Genomic DNA, 24555 nt, shown 5'->3' on the forward strand with positions numbered 1-24555 from the left:
ATAATGCTGGGAAACGCCACCTAACGTACCACAAGAGTAGGTAATGCACTAAGGAGGGTAAAAAGCCCTGTGTGCACAGACCCAGGACTTAGCTGTCAAATAGTGGAAATGTCAAAAGTGGCCTGTGACGACATATCACCACCCTTGGGCAGGCTGTGATTGCCGTTGTAGATGAGCCGCACTGGAATATAATGTATTGCACTGTGATGTACCGTAAATGTATGCACTAGAAATAACTGTATAGTAGGAAACACTGAGATTACGCTGCCATCTGCTGATAAATTGTATTATTACTGTTGGATAATATATTACAAAAACAAAATGGCTGCACGCCATTATATATACAAACAATAGAGCTAGGAAATGGGGGTCATTCTGGATAAAAGTGGTACAATACAGACTATAAATGAGTATACATGAATAATGGAAGCTCTTAGCGTACATACGTGTCGTATTCATGTATACTCATTTATAGTCGGTATTGTACCACTTTTATCTAGAATGACCCCCATTTCCTAGCTCTATTGTTTGTATATATAATGGTGTGCAGCCATTTTGTTTTTGTAATTATGTTTGCCTCATGGATATGCACCTGTGATCCTGAAGGTTTTAGTCTAAATTTTCTTGCAACATGTTGGATAATATATGTGGGTGCAAAGACCTTTCGGGTCACAGCTAAATTGATTTGCATAAGGTCCGTAGAGGGGTTGCGCAGAATGTTTATATTGATGACCTATCCTCAGGGTAGGTAATCAGTATCAGTTCGGGAGGGTTTGACAGCCGGCACCCCACTGATCAGCTTTTAGAAGAGGAGGTGACACTCGTACCAAAACTGCTTCCTCTTCAAGAGTACACTGCACATCATCTCATTTGCACTGTGCTAATTGCACTGCACCGCTTATGGGCCCCCTTCACAGTAGTTATGCCCAGATATGTACCTACTTCACAGTAGTTATTCCCAGATATGTGCCCCCTTCACAGTAATAATCCCCATTGTGCCCCCTTCACAGTAATAATACCCATTGTGCCCCTTCATAGTAATAATCCCCATTGTGCCCCCTTCATAGTAGAAATCCCCATTGTGCCCTCTTAATTGTAGTAATGCCCTCTGGCTCTGTGCCCCTCCATAGTAGAAATGCCCTCTGTGCCCCTCCATAGTAATATAAACCTCTGTGCCCCCTCCATAGTAATAAAGTCCTCTGTGCCCCCTCCATAGTAATAAAAACCTCTGTGCCCCCTCCATAGTAATAAAGTCCTCTGTGCCCCCTCCATAGTAATAAAGTCCTCTGTGCCCCCTTCATAGTAATAAAGTCCTCTGTGCCCCCTCTGTATTAAAAACAAAAACACAGTAACTACTCACCTTGTCCAGTTCCTGAAGCTCATAGTCATCTCTTCCCTGCAGGCACAGATCGCTCTGCAGAACTTATGCAGATTACCGGGCTGCAGGCTCTGCCCACAAAGGCCAGCAGAGCGATCCCTGCCTGCAGGCTGAATGGTGGAATGGGAAGAAGTCTTCCTGCTTCACCATTCAGAGCGCCGCTGGCCTGAAGAAGTGGAGGAGCGCGGGGAGCTGAGCGGTAAGTGACAGGACCCAGCTCCCTGCGCTCCAGCAATAAGCACTTCCATCTGTATTGATGGAAGCGCTCATTGCTTCTGGCAGCTGTGCTGTGGGCCCCCACAGAAGCTGTGGGCCCCCACAGAAGCTGTGGGCCCCGGCACTTGCCCGGGTATGCCGGGTGCTGATGCCTGCCTTGAGTTTAGGTAATACCACAGACACAGGGATTTATGGTTCACATGCAGGGATTTGTTGCGGTCATTTCTGCAAGTTAGTATTTTGCAGAATAATTTCTGCTAGCCCCGTATAGATGAATTGGAAAATTACATGGTTATATCGTTTTTTGGGTCTCTTTTGTGACGTAGTTTGAATTTCAATGAATACCATAATTATATTAACAATACGACTAATAATACACATATTACTACTAATAATAATAATAGAAATAATACTAATAATATCAACAACAGTATAAGGCTACTTTCACACTAGCGTTAATATTTTCCGGTATTGAGATCCGTCACAGGGGACAAAATGTAACTGAACAGAACGGAATGCTCCAAAATGCATGCTGTGATTTGCTTTCCATCCTGGGATGCGGAGCAAGATCCGTCATGTCCCCCATTGACTTTCAATAGTGTTCATGACGGATCCATCTTGGGTATGTTACAGATAATACAACCGGATCCGTTCATAACGGATGCAGATGGTTGTATTATCAGTAACGGAAGCGTTTTTGCTGAACCCTGCCGGATCCAGTGTTCAGCAAAGTAGCCTAAGAATATTATTGTATCATTTTGTAATAGTAATAATAATATAATTCTGTAAAAATAGTGTACTAATTATTAAAACACTATAATAGTAATAATAGAATTGTATCATAACTGGATATTTATAACATATATGTATATATACAGTACACATAACAATACAATCATTACTATTACACTTATATTATTACTATTATATTGTTATACGATTATTATTATTACTACTACTACTATATTGTTATTTTTAATGTGTTATGATGTTTGTGATTCTTATTCCTATTATTACTTATATTATATTGTTACAATTTTGTGATTATTCTTATAGAACAATACTTTTTACTTACCCTGCAGGAAGATGCAGACAGACGCCAGAAGCCACAGACTGAGAATCCCCATTATCGCCCTAATATCAGAGTAAACTGGATCTCTATCTCTTGGAGTGGAGTTCTGTGTGCTGTGAAATCCTCCAGGCTGCAGAGAGTCTGAGCTTTTCAGTGTCAGGGTGGAGTGTCCATTGCTGTAAGGGAAGGGGGTCTGCACAATGACGGGAAATCAGGCCTCAGCACATGGAAAAGAAAAACTTAGAAGGAGTTCTCTTTTGTCAGGCGCAGCAGTCGGCGGTTGAGGGGAGAATGCTAATCAGGGAGACTGGACTCAGAATCAGTTATCCCCTTCTGGTCCTGCCACCACATTTAACATAATTAAAGCTAATATCTATCCAAATACATTCTCCATAAGTGACGCCTTAACCCTTTGGTGACCGGGCTGTTTACTGACCAAGCAATTTTTTTTTAGCATTTTCTCATTGTCACATTCCAAGAGCTATAACTTTTTTATTTTTCCATCGATGTAGCCGTATGAGGGCTTGTTTCTTGCAGGACCAATTGCAGTCTCTAGGACTCATGCACACGACCATTGGATGTTTTGCGTTACCAATTTGCAGATCCTCAAAACACGGATACCTGCTGTGTGCATTCCGCATTTTGCGGAACGGGATGTCCGGCCCTTAATAGAACAGTCATATCTTTGTACATTATGCGGACAATAATAGAACATTTTTTTGCGGAACAGCCTTGCAGACAAATGGACACGGAATGCACATTGAGTAACTTCCGTTTTTTTTTCTGCCCCTTTGAAGTGAATGGTTCCGCATACAGAACAGACACAGAAAAAAAAAAAACGTTTGTGTGCGTGAGTCTTTAATTACACCATTTTTGGGCGACACGTAACTTCTTGATTAAATTTTATTAAAGGGGTTATCTCACCTTAGCCAATTGCATTTATCATGTAGAGAAAGTTATTATGAGGCGCTTACTAATGTATTGTGATTGTCCATATTGCTTCCTTTGCTGGCTTAATTTATTTTACCATCACATTAGACCACGCTGTAATCCAGCAGCGGTGGCTGTGCTTCCACACTACAGGGATATCGGAAAAAGCGCTGGCCTCTCCGGTGGCTGGGACTGCAGGATCGCACATAGGCACACTTGTGCAGCAGCTTCCATCCCAGCCACCTCATATCTGTGCTGTAGTGGTGACCATAAGCCCTGATGAGCAATGTACAGTATAATACTTTTGCATGGTTACCTTTTCTTTTTTTTTCTTTTTATGTTTTTGCATCACCACATCCCAAGACCCATAACTTTTTCATTTTTGTTTCAACGGAGCTGTGTGAGGGCTTAAAGGGGTATTCACATCTTGGACATTGGGTGCATATCACACAGCTCCACAAAAAATCTGCAATCATAAAATAAAAACATAAAAAAATCCCTCACATCGAGAGAAAAATAAAAAACGAATAGTTGTTAGAAAATAGCTGAACTGGTACCCCAGAGGCTATTTGAAATCAACATGGTGCCTGTGCTGCATTTTCTTCTGAACCCTGCAGCGTACCCAAAAAGCATTTTACGTCCACATTTCTGTACCCAGTAGAATCCACCTAACTAATTAAGGGGTGTGGTATGTCTCAGATAGGGCGAGCTGGGCACAGGATATTGGGCACTGAAATGCCATATCTGTTGAAAACTTGCATTTTCATTTTGCATAGTCCCCTGCTCATTAAATTCTGCAAAATACCTGTGGTGTCAAAATGCTCAATCCACTGCTCGATAAATAACTTGAAGAGTGTAGTTTTCAAAATGGGGTCACCTATAGAGGGTTTCCACTGTACGGGTACCTCAGGGTCCCTGCAAATTTGATGAGCACCCAAAAACCATTCCAGCAAAATCCACACTCCAAAAGCGAAATGGCGCTCTTTTCTTTCTAAGCTTCACCATGTGCCCATCTTACGTCCACATGTATGGCTTTTCCGTATCCAGTAAAACCTGCCTATAAGTAGTGTGGTGTGAGTCTCAGATCGCTTCAGCTGGGCACAGCATATTGGGCACTGAAATGCCATGTTTGTGGAAAAATTGCACGGTCCGCTGCACATTGATTTCTGCAAAATACCAGTGAGGTCAGAATGCTCATTCCACCCCTTAACCCCTATTTCACCTTAAGGACTTGGCCATTTTTTGCTAATCTGACCAGTGTCACTTTAAGTGCTGATAACTTTAAAACGCTTTGACTTATCCAGGCCATTCTGAGAGTGTTTTTTCGTCACATATTGTACTTCATGACACTGGTAAAATGAAGTAAAAAAAATTCATTTTCATTTATAAAAAAATACCAAATTTACCAAAAATGTGTAAAAAAAATAGCAAATTTCCAAGTTTCAATTTCTCTACTTCTATAATACATAGTAATACCTCCAAAAATAGTTATTCCTTTACATTCCCCATATGTCTACTTCATGTTTGGTTCATTTTGGGAATTATATTTTATTTTTTGGGGAAGTTTCGAAGCAAATTGTGAAATTTTTAAGAAATTTTCTAAAACCCAATTTTTAGGGACCAGTTCAGGTCTGAAGTCACTTTGTGAGGCTTACATAATAGAAACCACCCAAAAATGACCCCATTCTATAAACTACACCCCTCAAGGTATTCAAAACTGATTTTACAAACTTTGTTAACCCTTTAGGTGTTCCACAAGAATTAATGGAATATAGAGATACAATTTCAAAATTTCACTTTTTTGGCAGATTTTACATTTTAATAATTTTTTTCCAGTTACAAAGCAAGGGTTAACAGCCAAACCAAACTCAAGATTTATGGCCCTGATTCTGTAGTTTACAGAAACACCCCATATGTGGTCGTAAACCGCTGTACTGGCACACGGCAGGGCGCAGAAGGAAAGGAATGCCATACGGTTTTTGGAAGGCAGGTTTTGCTGGACTGTTTTTTTTGACACCATGTCCCATTTGAAGCCCCCCTGATGCACCCCTAGAGTAGAAACTCCATAAAAGTGACCCCATCTAAGAAACTACACCCCTCAAGGTATTTAAAACAGATTTTTACAAACGTTGTTAACCCTTTAGGTGTTCCACAAGAGTTATTGGCAAATTGAGATGAAATTTCAGAATTTAAATTTTTGGGAAAATTTTCCATTTTAATAAATTTTTCCCAGTAACAAATCAAGGGTTAATAGCCAAACAAAACTCAAAATTTATGGCCCTGATTCTGTAGTTTAAAGAAACACGCCATATGTGGTTGTAAACTACTGTACGGGCACACGGCAGGGCGCAGAAGGAAAGGAATGCCATACGGTTTTTTGAAGGCAGATTTTGCTGGACTGGTTTTTTTGACACCATGTCCCATTTGAAGCCCCCCTGATGCCGCCCTAGAGTTGAAACTCCAAAAAAGTGACCCCATTTTAGAAACGACGGGATAGGGTGGCAGTATTGTTGGTACTAGTTTAGGGTACATATGACTTTTGGTTGCTCTATATTACAGTTTTTGTGAGGCAAGGTAACAAGAAATAGCTGTTTTGGCACTGTTTTTATTTTTTGTTATTTACAACATTCATCTGACAGGTTAGATCATGTGATATTTTTATAGACCAGGTTGTCACGGATGCGGCGATACCTAATATGTATACTTTTTTTTAATTTATGTAAGTTTTACACAATGATTTCTTTTTTGAAACAAAAAAAATCATGTTTTAGTGTTTCCATAGTCTGAGAGACATAATTTTTTCAGTTTTTGGGCGATTACCTTGGGTATACCTGAGCCCTCTCATACATTAAGGCAAAGAATAGGGTCACATGTAGGGTGTTTCTGAAAGCAGGAAGCACAGCATAAATATATGATGCCTTGCTTTTCACACGGGCACTGGGGTCACTTTCTTAGGAGTTTATTTTTTTAATTTTAGCTCAGAGCCTCTGCAGTTACCGGCTAGTGCCATATAAATCAACAAACTAGACCTTAAATGCACATGGTGCCCTTTCCTTTCTGAACTCTGCAGTATGCCCAAACAGCTGTTTATGACCAGATAGGGAGTATTGTCATACTTGGGGAAAATTATGTAACAAAATTTAGGTTACATTTTCTCCTATTACAACTACATTTATTTGAAATACAATGTAATTTTAAATTTTATGTCTCAAGCTTAAAAAAATTCAGTGAAGCACCTGTGGGGTCAAGCCAATCACTATACCCCTGTGTGAATTCCTTGAAGGGTTTAGTTTCCAAAATAGGGTTACGTTTTGGGGGGTTCATACTATACTGGTACCTCAGGGGCTCTGCAAATGTGACATGGTACCTGGAAACCATTCCAGCAAAATCTGCCTTCTAAAAGCCAAATGGCACTCCTTCCCTTCTAAGCCTTGCCGTGTGCCCATACAGCAGTTTATGACCACATATGGACTATTGTCATATTCAGAGAAAAATGGGGGGAAAATCATATTATGGGGTCCTTTTTTTCCTGTTACCTACTGTGAAAATTGAATATTTGGGGCTACATTTTATTGGAAGAAATTATTATTATAATTTTTTTTTTTACAGCCAAGTGTCTCTAAATTCTATGAAACGTCCGTGTGGTCACTACACCCCTCAAAAACTTCTTTGAGGAGTGTAGTTTCCAAAATGGGTTCTGTAGGGGTGCATCAGGGTCCCTTCAAATGTGACATGGCACTCAAGAACCATTCCAGCAGAATCTGCCCCCCTGCTCCTTCCCTTCTGAGCCCTGCAGTATGCCCATACTACAGCAGTTTACGACCACATATGAGGTGTTTCTGTAAACTGTAGAGTCAGGGTAATAAATATTGAGCTTTGTTTTGCTCTTAACCCTTGCGTGCTACAGAAAAAATGGATTCAAATTTAAAATCTGAACAAAAAATGACATTTTTAAATGTAACCTGCATTTTGCTTTAATTCCTATGAAACACCTAAAGGGTTACCAAAGTTTCTAAAATCAATTTTGAATAATTTTAGGAATGTATTTTCTAAAATGGTCATTTATGGGTGGTTTCTATTATGTAAACCCCTCAAAGTCACTTAAAAAACTGAACTGTATCTTAAAGTCAGTTATGGAAATTCTCTTGAAAATGTAAAATAATGCTTCTAAAATTCTAAGACTTCTATCATCCTAAAAAAATAACATAATATCATTAATCAGGCCAACATAAACTAGACATATGGTAAATGTTAACTATTTTTGATGTATCAATGTCTTAAACGATTTAGAAAATTAATAGTTTTCCAAATTTTCTGTAAATGTTAGATTTTTTAATAAATAAAGGTAAAACATATCGGCCCATATTTACCGCTAACATGAAGCACCGTGTGTCAAGAGAAATCAGTCTCAGTATCGCTTGGATAAGTAAAAGCGTTCCAAAGTTATCACCACATAAAGTGACACGTGTCAGATCAAAGGCAAAAATTGCCTTTTCAGGAAGGTGAAAAATAACTGTGTATGAAAGCTTTTGGAGCTGTGTAAGAAGATAGAAAATATCCTTGACTCTTGTAAGAGAAGAAAGCATATCCTTTGCTAGTCCTTTTGCTATTGGTTGTCGCTGACCCTGTTGTCAATGAAGTTAAAGAATCACTCCCACAAAAGTTTTTATTCTCTGATCTGTTAAAAAGGTCCATGATGTTAACTATAGTGAAGGTAATCTTCTTACCAGTAACCGTATTTGTCCTTTGTAACCTCCCTTGTGATCCTCAGCGGTATGTCATGTGACCAACACTCTGACTCTTCAACTGATACAGAGACTTATGTGTGGACAGGAAGCCAGATTCTCTATGTATTTCTATGGGATCCTCAATGTCAGTCTCATAGGAATGAATAGAGGAGTAAATGACTTCCTTTCCTGTGTCAGTTGGTGAGGCAGAGTATTGGTCACATGACACAGCTGAGGATCAGAAGGGAGGTTATAACTTACAAATACAATCACTGGTAAGAAGATGACTTTCACTACAATTTACATCATGTACATTTCCAATGGTCCAGAGAATAAAGATTTTTGTGGGAGTGCTTCTTTAAACTTTTATGTTGCTGTTGCTGAGAACATGATAGTATTGCAAATGTTATACTTATGCATGATCTCCCCTCACTTAAGTGTGCCATTTAACTTGCATCCATGTATGAAATGCCATGTAATGTGCCTGTGATCTGATGATGTGTACTCATGTGCATGAAACGCCGACTATATAGTGAGGCATGGCATGAGGTGTTCTTGAGATGCCACAGGTAGCCTGTGGTGGCATTCTAACACTTTGAGGGTCATATACCTTGGGCAGGATGTCAATAGGCTTTGCAAGAGAAATACACTATGAGGTGGTGAACCGCCCTGTGTGATCTGTGTTATGTACTGTATGTGAAGGTACATTAGTAGTAGTGGAAAGGGTTAACTGCAGACAAAAGGCTACTATCAAAATGAGGTCACCAGCATCATCACATAAGCTAGCACGTCCCTAGAGGAGATAAACAGAACTGTGCACAGAACTCATGGAGAAAGATGGAGAAGAGACTAAGATACAGCACTGAGAGAGAGAGAGAGAGAGAGAGAGATGGAAAGCCATGTAGATTCCTGCGTGTAGCTAGCTAACAATGGAGGTAAGTACTAGCCATAAAGTCACTCAACTAAGGGCCTGGATGGAGCAATGATTCAGCTGAGTACCATAAAGGTTGTCAAGGGAGAGAGCAAGCTGTGGACTCTTAAAGGGACTGTGAATAGTTGCCTGACAGTATCTGCATGTAACCTGTTGCCTCTTACCGAGACTGAGCCTTCTTTGAGAGACTATAACCATTAAAGGGGTTTTCTGAGACATTATAACTGATGACCTATTCTCTGGATAGGTCATCAGTATCTAATTGGTGGGGGTCCAATACCCGGGAACCCCGCCGATCAGCTGTTTGAGAAGGCACCAGCGCTCCTGTGAGCTTTCCCTAGGCTGTGTGATGACACGTTCATTGGTTACATGGCCTAGGCGCAGCTCTGCCCCATTCAAGTGAATGGGGCTGAGCGCAATACCAAGCACATCCGCTATACAATGTACAAAGCTGAGCTTGGTGAGCTGAAAAAAGGACATGGCGTCCACAGGGGCTCCAGAGTCTTCTCAGACAGCTGATCGGCGGAGGTCCCGGGTGTCGACCCCCCCCCCGATCAGATAAAGATGAGCTATCCAGAGGATAGGTCATCAGTTTTAAAATACTGGAAAACCCTTTTAATTATGTTGCCACCTCAGTAACTTCCAAGCTGCATGCCTCTAGTGTCAGCAGTAAAAAATTATGCTCCTTTTAGATTCCTTAAACCATCCTAGAGTAGAGAGCCACGCATACCACTCAAGTTCTGACCCCCTTACAGCTAAGATGACTGAATGGAACAACATAAATATGCAAATATATTAAGGATATGTAAGGGATCGCTCTCTCACAGGGGGTCGCAATCACAGACTTCTCCTCTGACAACAGGGTTCAAGTCCAAATAGTGCTTTATTTTGGCACTCCAGCACAAACATAATGAAATAAACACCTGCCCGTCTAGGCACTACCTCACCTAAGGTTGTCTCTACCTCACCTATAGAGCGCAGTTCTGACACGGAATTAGATCCGGCTTTCCTTAGCCAAACGGTCCAGCAGCCTCAAAGCTGTGATCCCACCAGTACCTTTGGGGGATTATGGTCCAGAAGTCCTTCCGACTCTGACCGTGCAACCCTCTTTCCGCAAGCGTCGCTGAGCCCCCCCCCCCAAACTTCAGGCTTTCACACAGCCTCGTGGCCCCTTAGCACTCCTGGCTGAGACCACACAGACCCTCTGCAGGCTTCTTTTCCAAAATCCTCTCTCTCTCATACACAGAGGGTTGTTTTATCCCTCCATGATTACAACAGCAGGCCTCACCTGCGATCTCCTCAGCTAAAGGCAGTACATGTACTGGAAGGGTGTGGACTGGCAGATCCCACTACCAAACCTATCCACCAGTCCAAATAAAATCCAGCCCAGACAAAACTGTCTCAGCAAACTACACTTATTTATTCTGCTTGCCAGAAGAATAAATTGAATTTCCTGGGCCTTGATGCAAAACCTATAATAGGGGTTCTCCGGGTTTAGGGTTGGACACGGACATAAGTTCCCCTTCACTCCTTTGCATGTACGAGTGGAGCATCAGCGCATTTCCTTGCTCTGATGCTCCCCTTGCCTTGCGCTGCATTGGGTAATAGTGATACCTGCCTCTAAAACTGCCCAGAACAGCACCCTGCTAGGCAGAAGTCTCTACCTAGCATATTGATGTGAAGCCTGATACGTCACCGGCTCACAACAAACAGACCTTGCCTGCGCAATGCAGCACAAGGCAGGGGGAGCATCAGAGCAAGAAAATGCTCAGATGCTCCACTAGTACATAATAAAGCGTTGAAGGGGAGCTTATAACCGGGTTCAGCCCTGAACCCGGACAACCCCTTTAACAGGGCCCACAACTTCACATACAGTTTATAGAACTAGTGTGTATTCTGCTACCTCAATAATAATAAACATTGGGATGTAGAGTACAGGATAATATACAGTACCTTGTGATGTCACAGTACAGGATAATCAAAATTGTGATGTCACAGTACAGGGATAATAGACATTGTGATGTCACCATACATGGATAATATACATTGTGATGTCACAGTACAGGATAATCAAAATTGTGATGTCACAGTACAGGGATAATAGACATTGTGATGTCACCATACATGGATAATATACATTGTGATGTCACAGTACAGAGAAAATATACATTGTGATGTCAGAATAATAAACATTGTGATATCACAGTACAGGGATAATATACATTGTGATGTCACCGTAAATGGATAATATACATTGTGATGTCACAGTACAGAGATAATTTACATTGTGATGTCAGGGTACAGAATTATGATGTCACAGTACAGGGAGAATATACATTGTGGTGTCATTGTACAGAATAATAAACAATTTGGTGTCACAGTACAGGGATAATATACATTGTGATGACACAGTACCGAGATAATATACATTGTGATGTCACAGTACTGAGATAATATACATTGCGATGTCACAGTACAGAATAATAAACATTTTGATGTCACAGTATAGGCAATAGCGGATTACAATAAGGGCGTTCGGGTCGCCAGCCCCGGGCCCAGCATCGCTGGGGGGCCCAACGCCTACCCGAACTCCCACATACGGCGGCAGGGCACGGGAGCGCATAGCTCCCTGCCCTGCCGCCGATCACTGCCATAGGCTTCAAGCCTAGTAGGCCTGAGGCCTATGCGGAAGTGAAATCCCGTCGCATGCGGGCGTGGTGACGTCATTGGGACGCAGCACAGCGACGTGTGAGCGGAGCGCCTGCCTCATCCTGGCCTGTACCTTCTGCGAGCAAGCGCCTGGCCCTGAACATAGGTGAGTATTTAGTTTTTTTTGGGGGGGTTTTCTGCCTACTTTGGGGACATGGGGGGACAGGAGGACATATTAGTACAGAGACAGTACATCAGGGGGAAATTACTATGGGGGGATTACTATGTGGGGGCAAATTACTATGTGGGGGCAGCATGGGGCAAATTACTATGTGGGGCAGTATGGGGGAAAATACTATGTGGGGGCAGTGTGGGGAAAATTACTATGTGGGGGAAACTACCGTGTGGGTGAAATGACTGTGTGGGGGAAACTACTGTGTGGGGGCAGTGTGGTGGAAATTATTATGTGTGGCAGTGTGGGGGAAACTACTGTGTGGAGGCAGTGTGGGGGAAATTACTATATGGGGCAGTGTGGGGGAAACTACTGTGTGGAGGCAGTGTGGGGGAAATTACTATATGGGGCAGTGTGGGGGAAATTACTATATAGGGCAGTGTGGGAAAAATTATTATATGGGGCAGTGTGGGGAAAATTAGTATATGGGGCAGTGTGGGGAAAATTACTATGTGGGGGGAAATTACTATGTGGGCCAGTGTGGTGGAAATTACTAAGTGGGGCAGTGTGGGAGAAAATACTGTGTGGGGGAATTTACTATGTGGGGCAGTGTGGGGGAAATTACTATGTGTGGGCAAATTATTATGTGGGGCAGTGTGGGGGAAACTACTATGTGGGGGCAGTGTGGGGAAATTACTGTTTTGGGACAGTGTGGGGGAAATTACTATTTGGGGGAAATTACTATATGGGAAAGTGTGGGGGAAATTACTATGTGGGAGCAGTGTGGGGGAAATTACTACGTGGGGCAAATTACTATATGGGGCAGTGTGGGGGAAATTACTATTTGGGGGTAAATTACTATATGGGGCAGTGGTGTTGGGGAAATTACTATGTGGGGCAGTGTAGGGGAAACTTGTGTGTGGGGAAATTACTATGTGTGGGCAAATTATTATGTGGGGCAGTGTGGGGGAAACACTATGTGGGGGCAGTGTGGGGGAAATTACTATGTGGTGGAAACTACTGTTTGGGACAGTGTGGGGGAAATTACTATGGGGAAGTGTGGGGGAAATTACTATATGGGGCAGTGGGGGAAATTACTATATGGGGCAGTGTGGGGGAAATTACTATATAGGGCAGTGTGGGAAAAATTATTATATGGGGCAGTGTGGGGAAAATTAGTATATGGGGCAGTGTGGGGAAAATTACTATGGGGGGGGGAAATTACTATGTGGGCCAGTGTGGTGGAAATTACTAAGTGGGGCAGTGTGGGAGAAAATACTGTGTGGGGGAATTTACTATGTGGGGCAGTGTGGGGGAAATTACTATGTGTGGGCAAATTATTATGTGGGGCAGTGTGGGGGAAACTACTATGTGGGGGCAGTGTGGGGAAATTACTGTTTTGGGACAGTGTGGGGGAAATTACTATATGGGAAAGTGTGGGGGAAATTACTATGTGGGAGCAGTGTGGGGGAAATTACTACGTGGGGCAAATTACTATATGGGGCAGTGTGGGGGAAATTACTATTTGGGGGGAAATTACTATATGGGGCAGTGGTGTTGGGGAAATTACTATGTGGGGCAGTGTAGGGGAAACTTGTGTGTGGGGAAATTACTATGTGTGGGCAAATTATTATGTGGGGCAGTGTGGGGGAAACACTATGTGGGGGCAGTGTGGGGGAAATTACTATGTGGTGGAAACTACTGTTTGGGACAGTGTGGGGGAAATTACTATGGGGAAGTGTGGGGGAAATTACTATATGGGGCAGTGGGGGAAATTACTATGTGGGAGCAGTGTGGGGGAAATTACTACGTGGGGGCAAATTACTATGTGGGGCAGAGTGGGGGAAACTACTGTGTGGGGGCATTGTGGTGGAAATTACTATGTGGGGCAGTGTGGTGAAAATTACTATGTGGGGCAGTGTTGGTGAAATTACTATGTGGGGGCAAGTTACTATATGGGGCAGTGTGGGGGGAAACTACTGTGTAGGGGCAGTGTGGGGGAAATTACTATTTGGGGGCAAATTACTATATGGGGCAGTGTGTGGGAAATTACTATTGTTATGGACTATTGATACAAAATGGATACTTGCTTGTTGAGGACTATGTTTAGCTAAGATGGCGGCCAGGCATTCAGCCAACACCTATAAACTAGAATCTTATTTTGTGTTTTATCATGTGTTTCTTTGTGGTTTCCGTTCAGCTCAAGCAAACAGTTACAAAGAGGTTTCCGTTCAGCTCAAGCAAGCAGTTATAAAGAAAGAAGAAGTAACGGTTTCACCCACGAGCAAGGGGGGAGGGGGGAGGAATTCCTCTGAGCCGTCAAGGTTACAGAAAGTATAGTGTTCGTAGCCAATAGAAAAGATATACTCTATCTTTCACCCCCCCTCCCACTTCTCCCTGTCGTAAAACCTATGAATTGTGTGTTGTTTTCAGAAATAAACTAGAGATACTGTTTTAACCCCGTGCTGTGGGTTGTCTCAGATTTGATCTCTCCGTGCACGTACATTAATTAATTTGGAGCAGAACATCAACCGAACTGGCAGCTTGGCCAGAACCAGAACAATTTTGGCACCCATCGTGGGGCTCGAGGTTTGGACCCTCTGTTCCCGTACCCCCAGAGACCAGACGAGGAGAGGCGCACTAACGGACACCGGGATCGCAACCCGTGATATGAGGTAAGAAAATTGAGTCATCTTGCCCATAAAGTGTCCCCTGGTGTAGCCTCTTGGTGTTCGTCTGAGGGAGGGGTGCGGAAGCAGTCTGGGACGTCCTCGAGGGCATGAAAGTAAGAACCCCATATGTTTTTTAAAGTCTTGATGTACTGTGTTGTGCCTATAAGTTGTGAAGACCCTGTTGACAAGTATCACTGACTGAGACACAGAGTTCTCCTGTGTGCCTGTATCAGAGTTCAGCCCGGTGTCTGACTCGAATCTCCAAAAAGGGGACGATCACAGATGGGTGGAGAGCGGTTCGGGGTAGCCCAGAGTGTACTGCCGGGACTCAAAGGTCTTCACGTCCAGTGATTACTTTATACAGAGGTCTTTAGGCGGCTCCAGTAGGTGCGAGAGACGATTAGACAGTACGCAAGGGTTCTTCCTTGATGTATTGTGGTTTATTGTTTTTAATGTGCGACCCTTTGTAACGGAAACACAGACTGATAGAAACCCAAAGGTCTCCTAAAGTGCCTGTGTCAATCGGTCACCCTGGTGTTGTGACCGAGAGGCGACAGAAGGGAGGAGACCGGCCAGTGTCTACCCAGAGTGTGTGGGACATTAGGCTCAACATGTTATATCGGGTTTCTGTGTTGTCCAGAACAAGGTGAAGGATCCAGAAGATGGGAAATGAAGAAAGTGTCCCGAAGGGCTACTGTTCACCCGAACAGTACGTGGCGGACCGGAGAAGCAAACACCTTCAATTGCTTTTCAATGGCTTTTGTTTCAAGATAACATGATGATTTAAGAAATTTGAGTTAAGAGTTTAAGTGCTAACCCTGCTACATCTATATAACATACCAAAAGGTGACACACTGCCCTGTTATGTGGCAGACGTTGTTGAATGAGAAAAGAGAGAAGTTAGAGGATGATAAATCGACAGACATGGTCCGTGTGTGGTTGGACTGTAGTAAAGAATTTGAACAGACGGGGGGGAGAACAAAATTTTGATGAGAAAAGACAGAGATATTTCTGTAAACCTGGTGTTGCATTGATACATGACTTGCCAACACCCTATAATGGCGCAGGGAAGAAAGCAGGTGGGTGGACCTGCAAAACATGTGGTCAACAGAATCCCTCCTCCCGAAATACGTGCCTTGTCTGTGGGGCTGTCCACCCACAAAACCACACCTTGGTAACTACTCCCCGGCACGTCCCATCACTTCCCGTGTTAGCTACAGCGCCATCTTGTCCCCAGGCAACGCCCATGAACGGACCTTTAATATTATTCGGTCCGGACCCCCCCGTCACTCCTATGTCACCCTTGCCCCTTCCTACTACCTTGTACCCCATGGTTAACCCGGACGGTACATTCATGCTACCACACTCACCTGCCACCCTTACTCCTATAATGGTAGGAGGGCAACCTGATGAAGCAGAACAGGGGGATGCAGACGGTGCTGCAGAATCCACAATGGGCATACAAAATGCACCGGGTAATATGCAGACTCCTTCGCGGGGTACACCGACAGACTACGGTGATCCGCCAACTTTATCCCTGGCACCACGGTGGACTGTGCCCATGGTCGTGCGCCCATCACGACGTTCACAAGATCAAATACTGCAGGGTCAGATTACAGAGTTACAAAAGAACTTACAGAAAATTGAGCAGGGAAACCTTGAGACACTGAAAGAAGCCCTAGCACTTAACCGGCCACAGGGACCACCAAAATATGTGTCTTTCACCCCACAACAGTTATTATTCACCATAGTGAATTTACTGCCTGACCCTGAGACCCATCCAATGCCCTTTTTCAGGAAACTGTCCCAAGTGCATCAAACCTATACGGACCTGCAAAGTATAGTGGAAAACAAGACAGGTGAATACTCCACACTGATAATGGATCAAAACCACATCCCTGAACTTAAAGGTGCTAACTTTGACCCCCGGGATCATGAGTCTGGAGAATTCTTTATAGAACAATTACAGACAAATGGACAAAAGCTAAATTAGCATACCAATCCACCACATTGCAGGACAGCTACGGGGGATCAGTTGACCCCCACCTTTTTTCTTTTCACAGAAATGTTAGTTTCTGCTGTGTTAGTTTAAGATCCTCTTTCTGATAAGAAACTGTCTTGCTTCTTGGTCTTTGTGGTTTTCACTCAAATTATGTGACACCCACGGTTGCTGGATGTCTGACAATAAAATTCTGCACTGATTCATATGAGCAAGGGGATTCGCTGCAAACCATTTTGCACCTCATCCCCGATACTCTCTGGGCCAGAGGACCCCAGGATATCGGATGCCTCAATGTCCCACCAGTCACTGTGACCCTGAAGGATCCCAAGGTTCTGCCATACAAAGCGCAATATCCGCTTTCTATCTCTCAACAGGATGCTATTACCCTCCAGGTGCAGGCCCTCCTGCAGAATGGGGCAATCAAGATCACTACTTCTCCCTGTAACTCACCCCTTTACCCAGTACGGAAGAAAAGGGAGAAAGGACAGCCTCCAACGTACCGCATGGTGCAGGACCTCTGAGCTGTCAATGAGGCTACTGTTCTTGAGACACCTATTGTCCCCAATGCGCACACACTCCTTGCTGGCATTCCACTCACTGCCACTACTTTCACTGTCATTGATCTGGCCAATGCATTCTTTTCTGTTCCCTTACATGAGAAATGTCAGTTTCTTTTTGCTTTCACACATGCAGGCAAACAGTACACCTGGATTGTTATGCCTCAAGGGGCTCAAAACAGCCGCTCCTGCTTCAGCAAGGCTATGTCCTCTGTTCTGCAACCCTGGCAAGCAGATCACCCGGATGTGGAACTCCTCCAGTATGTGGATGACCTTCTCCTCTGTGCGGTCTCTCCCTAAATCTGCATGACAAAATCTGTCTCACTTCTCCAGTTTTTAGCCTCTGCTGGATGTCGAGTCTCACAAGCCAAACTACAACTGTGTCTCCCCAAAGTTGTCTTCCTAGGTCATTGCATCTCTCAAGGTCACAAGCACCTAACTGAGGCGAGGAAGAAGGCTATCTCTGACATCCAACTCCCGTACACTCCTCATCAGCTGCAAACCTTTCTGGGACTCATCTCCTACTGCAGGCCTTGGATATCTGATGCTTCTGTCCTCATGCAGCCCTTATATGACTGTATACCTCGTAATGCTGCTACTCCTTTCCAGATGACAATGGAGGCCGGAGAAGCTTTTCAGTCATTGAAGGCCGCCATTGCATCTGCCCCTGCTCTTGGCATCCCCAACTACAACCTTCCTTTCCGGCTGTATGTCATGGAACGCCAAGGTCACGCCACTGGAGTCCTCACTCAAACTCATGGTGGCCGCAATCGACCCTTGGGTTACTATTCTAAGCGTCTTGACCCGGTAGCCAGAGCTGCCCCTTCCTGTGTCTGAGCTATCCATGCTGCCAGCTCTCTTCTAAACATCACATCTGACGTTGTGCTGGGTCATCCCCTCACTATTCTGGCTCCCCATGACATTTCTGCCATCCTCCAGCAGACTCAACCTAAACACCTCACTGCACAGCGCCACCTCCGGCTTCAGATAATGTCACCATTCAGAGGTGCCACATCCTCAATCCTGCTGCACTCCTTCCTCTTCCAAGGGGGGAGTATAATGGAGATTCTGAAGATTTTATTGATCTACATGCTGAAGAGGATCTTCAGGAAGAAGAACTATGGGCCTCAACTGACTCTCTTTACAAGGAACAAGAACATGATTGCATCACAATGATGGAAGCTGAAGTAGGGACACCACCATCAGTCCAAGACACTCCTCTGACAAACCCTCATTGGATTCTCTTTGTGGACGGCTCAAGGTACGCCGATGACAAGGGGAAGTTCCATACAGGCATGGCAGTCACAAGTGAACATGAAGTGCTGTGTGCAAGACAATTGCGCTCAGACCAGTCAGCACAAGAAGCTGAACTCATTGCCCTCACTGAAGCCTGCCTCATAGCAAAAGACTCTACCGCCAATATCTACACAGATTCTAGATATGCCTTTGGAGTGGTTCATGACTTTGGACTAATATGGAAGGCCCGGGATTACATCACAGCTGCAGGAACCCCGATTAAGAATGCTGCAGCAGTAGCAGCCCTAATGGCAGCAGTACTCCTGCCCAACCAAGTGGCAGTGATCAAAGTAAAGGCCCATACTCGAGCTGACACCCCTGAGGCCAGAGGAAACGCCCTAGCTGACCAAGCGGCCAAGGAAGCAGCAGTGAAAGAGTCCAGTCAGACCAGATTATGAGAACACAGGAAGACCTGGAACAAGAAGAAATCACATGGGACCTACTGAAACAAATGCAGAAACAGGCCACTCCCAGGGAAAAGGAAATCTGGCTGAAAGAATCAGCCCTCGAAGAAGAATCTGGACTCTGGACACAAGGAAAGAGAGTCTGCCTACCCAGAGCTCTTTATCCCCTAATAGCCTCAGTGGCCCATGGGCCCACCCACCAATCCAAAACCATCATGAAAGAACTAATTGACAAAATATGGGTGGCCCCAGGGATAACCCCTGTCCTGGTGAGACATACTCAAGCGTGTCTCATCTGTGCAGAGTGTAACCCCGGCAGAACCGAGCCCACTCCCAGAAAATGTCTCCCGAAAGCCTTATATCCCTTTCAGAGGATACAAATCGATCATATCCAGATGCCAATGTGCCAAGGGTTTCAATATGTGCTAGTAGTGATAGACTTGTTCTCTGGGTGGCCAGAAGCCTACCCCGTCCGAAACCAGACAGCAACCACTACTGCAAAAAAACTGATGCAGGAGCTTGTCTGTAGGTTCGGAGTACCTGAGGTCATTGAGAGTGATCAGGGCCCAGCATTCACTGCTAGTCTAACCCAAGAGGTTTGGAAGATGGTAGGGTCACACCTGGCGTATCATACCCCATACAGGCCCCAAAGCAGCGGCAAAGTCGAAAGATTGAACGGGGTGTTAAAATCTAAAATGCTGAAGATGACCAGGGAGACAGGGCTTAATTGGGTTCAGTGTTTGCCTATAACCCTCTTTTCAGTTAGGCATACACCAAGGCCCCCACACAAACTAACCCCATATGAGATCTTATTTGGAACAGGGCCAAGAATGGGACAGTATTTCCCACAACAGTTACAAATGCATTATGAATCTGTTGCAAAATATGTGATAGCCTTGAGCAAGCAATTGTCTAATATACATGCACAAGTTTTCTCTTCCATTCCAGATCCTAACTCCCTGGAGGGAAGCCACACTCTCAAACCTGGAGAGTGGGTGGTGGTCAAGAAACACGTCAGAAGCACCCTCGAACCACGATACGAGGGACCTTACCAGGTGTTGCTGACCACCCCAACCTCTGTGAAACTCGAAGGGAGACCCACCTGGATCCACGCTTCACATTGTAAAAGAGTGAAGGCTGTCCCACCGTCCCAGGAACCATAAGCCATGAGGATTCACATAGTGATCATGACTTTGACAGTGGGCATATCTGCAGTATTCACGCCACTGGGTGATGAATGGGACAATTCACTGATACGGCACCATCAAATTTTAGTCCAGGGGTTGAAGGAGACTGAAACTCTGAGAGATTGTTGGATCTGTACCCACAGTCCCGTGAGTTCAACCAGTATGCCTTATTTTGCAATACCCCTGGACCTTTCTAAACTGATTGACCTGTCTAATTCTACCATCTTTCTCACTAGTATACACCAAGTTAAATCCAGTACAAACAAGGACAAGGAAGTAGCCTTACCTGTTGCAGGGTGGGCAGATGCCCCATGGCTCATGATAAACAGATCAGGACCCTCGGTAGATCATAGCTCTACTCCTTGGCAAGAGGGACACTGGGCTAATGTCACATGTTTTCCTAGCTGGACACACTGTTATTGTCTCCAAGTACAAACCAAAGGTATGACATTTAGTCCACACATACACTCAGGTTGCAATAAATCAAAAACAGACAGCCACGTGCAGTGTATTGGTGTAGATGCTGAGAACGGAAAGGATCTGCCCTGTAACAACCGTACTGTACAGGATCTCCGGACAGGTATATTAGCTAACGACACCGAAAGTCAGTCAAAAGGATATGAGTTGGCGAAAGGGACACAATTAGCCAAACTAATTACCCGATTATTCAATGGCACAGCAGTAGCAGTTCCAGACGACATATACTTAGTTTGTGGACACAAAGCATACAAATGGTTATCCGAGAATGTCACAGGACTGTGCACCATCGCCAGGCTTACTCCTGCTACCTTTATAGTACCACACTCTGAAATTGACATAAATGCAGTACCTAAACACACCTTGTATCGTAGGGCCAAAGATAACACACCCAGACCAAATGGCAAGCCACATGTAGTAGAGATGAGCATTACCAACAAAATTGTTAGTTCCATCTTCATATATCCCATGATAATGCAGATGTGGGATCATCTGGTAGTAGCAACAGACTACCTGGATGACCAAATATGGGAGGTGATGAGACTTATGAATACCTCAAACATTGTGCAAAACCAGTTAATCATCGTCACCAACCAACACACATTAGTTCTAGATTATGTTACAGCTAAAGATGGAGGTATGTGCCAGATTGTGGGACCCTCTTGTTGCCATTACATAGACCCGCAGGGTAATTTGCAAGTTAAGGTGGATATAGAGAAGATGGCGGATTTAAGAGATAAATGGCTGGATGCACATAAAGCTGATAAAGATACATGGTGGTCTGGTACCTTCTCTTCCCTTAACCCCAATAACTGGTTCAAAGGTATTGGGGGTTGGTTCATGGGAATTGTCCAAGTAATATTGCAGGTAGCCCTAATAATATTGGTGATATATGTAGTGATTAAGCTCGTTCTTATTTCTGTGACCCGCTTTTCAAAAAGAATGAAGAAAACTGATGAACGACCTATTATGCTCCTCTACGATGAGGAAGGACAGAAGGAAAAATCGTTCAACACAGCTCCCCCTCCTCACAATGATGCCTGGCTGAGATAGGGTGAGATGAATCCCAGGGTATTACCACAAGTCCGAGCAACCGGGAGCCTACCTATAAGGGGTAGGTTGTCGCCACTGCGGGTGAAGAGGATACGAATGGTATGCCCAGGGGATTCGCTAGGCGAAGGGAAAGTCTACAATCAAGTTTCCAAGGGGGGACTGTTATGGACTATTGATACAAAATGGATACTTGCTTGTTGAGGACTATGTTTAGCTAAGATGGCGGCCAGGCATTTAGCCAACACCTATAAACTAGAATCTTATTTTGTGTTTTATCATGTGTTTCTTTGTGGTTTCCGCTCAAGCAAGCAGTTACAAAGAGGTTTCCGTTCAGCTCAAGCAAGCAGTTATAAAGAAAGAAGAAGTAACGGTTTCACCCACGAGCAAGGGGGCAGGGGGGAGGAATTCCTCTGAGCCGTCAAGGTTACAGAAAGTATAGTGTTCGTAGCCAATAGAAAAGATATACTCTATCTTTCACCCCCCCTCCCACTTCTCCCTGTCGTAAAACCTATGAATTGTGTGTTGTTTTCAGAAATAAACTAGAGATACTGTTTTAACCCCGTGCTGTGGGTTGTCTCAGATTTGATCTCTCCGTGCACGTACATTAATTAATTTGGAGCAGTACATCAACCGAACTGGCAGCTTGGCCAGAACCAGAACAGTATGTGGGAGCAGTGTGGGGGAAATTACTATTTGGGGCAAATTACTATATGGGAAAGTGTGGGGGAAATTACTATGTGGGAGCAGTGTGGGGGAAATTACTACGTGGGGCAAATTACTATATGGGGCAGTGTGGGGGAAACTACTGTGTAGGGGCAGTGTGGGGGAAATTACTATTTGGGGGTAAATTACTATATGGGGGAGTGGTGTTGGGGAAATTACTATGTGGGGCAGTGTAGGGGAAACTTGTGTGTGGGGAAATTACTATGTGTGGGCAAATTATTATGTGGGGCAGTGTGGGGGAAACACTATGTAGGGGCAGTGTGGGGGAAATTACTATGTGGTGGAAACTACTGTTTGGGACAGTGTGGGGGAAATTACTATATGGGGAAGTGTGGGGGAAATTACTATATGGGGCAGTGGGGGAAATTACTATGTGGGAGCAGTGTGGGGGAAATTACTATGTGGGGCAGAGTGGGGGAAACTACTGTGTGGGGGCATTGTGGTGGAAATTACTATGTGGGGCAGTGTGGGGAAAATTACTATGTGGGGCAGTGTTGGTGAAATTACTATGTGGGGGCAAGTTACTATATGGGGCAGTGTGGGGGGAAACTACTGTGTAGGGGCAGTGTGGGGGAAATTACTATTTGGGGCAAATTACTATATGGGGCAGTGTGTGGGAAATTACTATGTGGGAGCAGTGTGGGGGAAATTACTATGTGGGGGCAAATTACTATTTGGGGCAGTATGGGGGAAACTACTGTGTGGGGGCAGTGTGGTGGAAATTACTATGTAGGTGTCACGACTGTGACTGATCCAGACAGGTCTGGGAGGAGAAGGTCGCAGCGACTTGCTACTCGCGATAGCTTGTGAGTTTGCTCCGTGGTTCAGGGTATGTCATCTGGGTTTTGCCTTGTGAACCTTTTTGTCCTGACTGGGAGTTTGTAGGCATCCTTCTCAGGTGAGTCCTGTCTGCCACTCCCAGCTACTATATTAGTTTCACTTTCACTTGCAGTCATTGCCAGATATAGTCCTTACTTCCAGTTCTATTCTGACCTTTGAAGGAGATCGTTTGATGGTGTTGCTGTGGAGCTCTTGTCCGGCGTGGACTGTCGTGATTGGGATCGCCTTCTCTGCTCGTGACTGGATAAGTCTATCTCTGTTATAGTTTGTTTGTTGCTGTCTTCCCCTGCTGTTCTCCTAGACATGAGTGATGGTGACTAGTGCTCCCATCGGCCTTTCTCCACTCTAGGCTTTAGGGTGACTGAGGGTTTAGGCATCCTGCTCGCCGCACGGGTTCACACCCCGTCTAGGGTATCAGGGCAGACAGGTGCCAGCTTAGGGTTGTCAGGGGTGGCCATTCTATTTCCCTTCCCCTCCGTCTGGTGCGACACGACTGCTGCTGGGGTAGCGGTTGTGACAGTATATCTGGCCTTTTTAAAAAAAAAAATAAAAAAAGTGACTTTTTTTTTTTTTTTTTGCTTGCTGTTTTGCTTTGTATTTTTCTGTTCCACTATGGATCCGGTTACGGTTTTGGCGAAACAATTACAGGGATTATCCCTTGAAGTGGCAGGATTAAAAGCAACAGTGCTGCAGCAGCAATCCTTGGGTTCCACCGTTGCTATGGGAAACCAAGGTACTCCTGAGCCAAAAGTGGCTATTAAGTTGGCTTTTGAGGAGTGGCGTCATTTTTTGGAGGGGGCGGTTCATCCCGTCACGGTGATTACTGATCACAAAAACCTATTATATCTGGAGTCTGCTAAACGTCTCACCCCTAGACAGGCTCGGTGGTCGTTATTTTTTACTAGGTTTAATTTTGTAATAACCTATCGCCCGGGGCAAAAAATACTAAGGCGGATGCATTGTCTCAAAGTTTTCCTGGAGGGGTTGATGTTGAGGTACCAGAGCCCATTTTGCAAAAGGGGGTGGTGGTCTCTGCATTACACTCAGGTTTGGAGGGGAGGGTGTTGGAAGCTCAGGGGGACGCCCCGGCCTCCTGCCCCTCGGGTAAACTGTTTGTGCCAGAAAATTTACGACTGGAGATACTAAAAGAACACCATAACTCCACACTGGCAGGACACCCAGGTAGTAGGGCAACCTCTGAGTTAGTGTCTCGTCGGTTCTGGTGGCCTAAATGGCGCCAGGAGGTGTTGAATTTTGTGTCTGCATGTG

General features: G+C 44.5%; 1 protein-coding gene across 2 annotated transcripts in view; it reads right to left on the reverse strand.

Moving 5' to 3' along the window:
- LOC120992299 overlaps positions 1-24555 on the reverse strand; it is a 119633-nt gene that overhangs the window by 22871 nt on the left and 72207 nt on the right. The window contains exon 1 of one of the 2 annotated variants that reach the window (XM_040421187.1): positions 2670-2913. The exons of the other annotated variant lie outside the window; for it this stretch is intronic. Within the exon in view, the coding sequence (XP_040277121.1) occupies positions 2670-2721 (52 nt within the window). The 5' untranslated portion in view covers positions 2722-2913. Of the gene's footprint in view, positions 1-2669; positions 2914-24555 lie in introns of those variants that run through there. 2 annotated transcript variants of the gene reach the window in all.

The sequence above is a fragment of the Bufo bufo genome, chromosome 2 (assembly GCF_905171765.1).
Source record: "Bufo bufo chromosome 2, aBufBuf1.1, whole genome shotgun sequence".
Taxonomy (NCBI): Eukaryota; Metazoa; Chordata; class Amphibia; order Anura; family Bufonidae; genus Bufo; species Bufo bufo.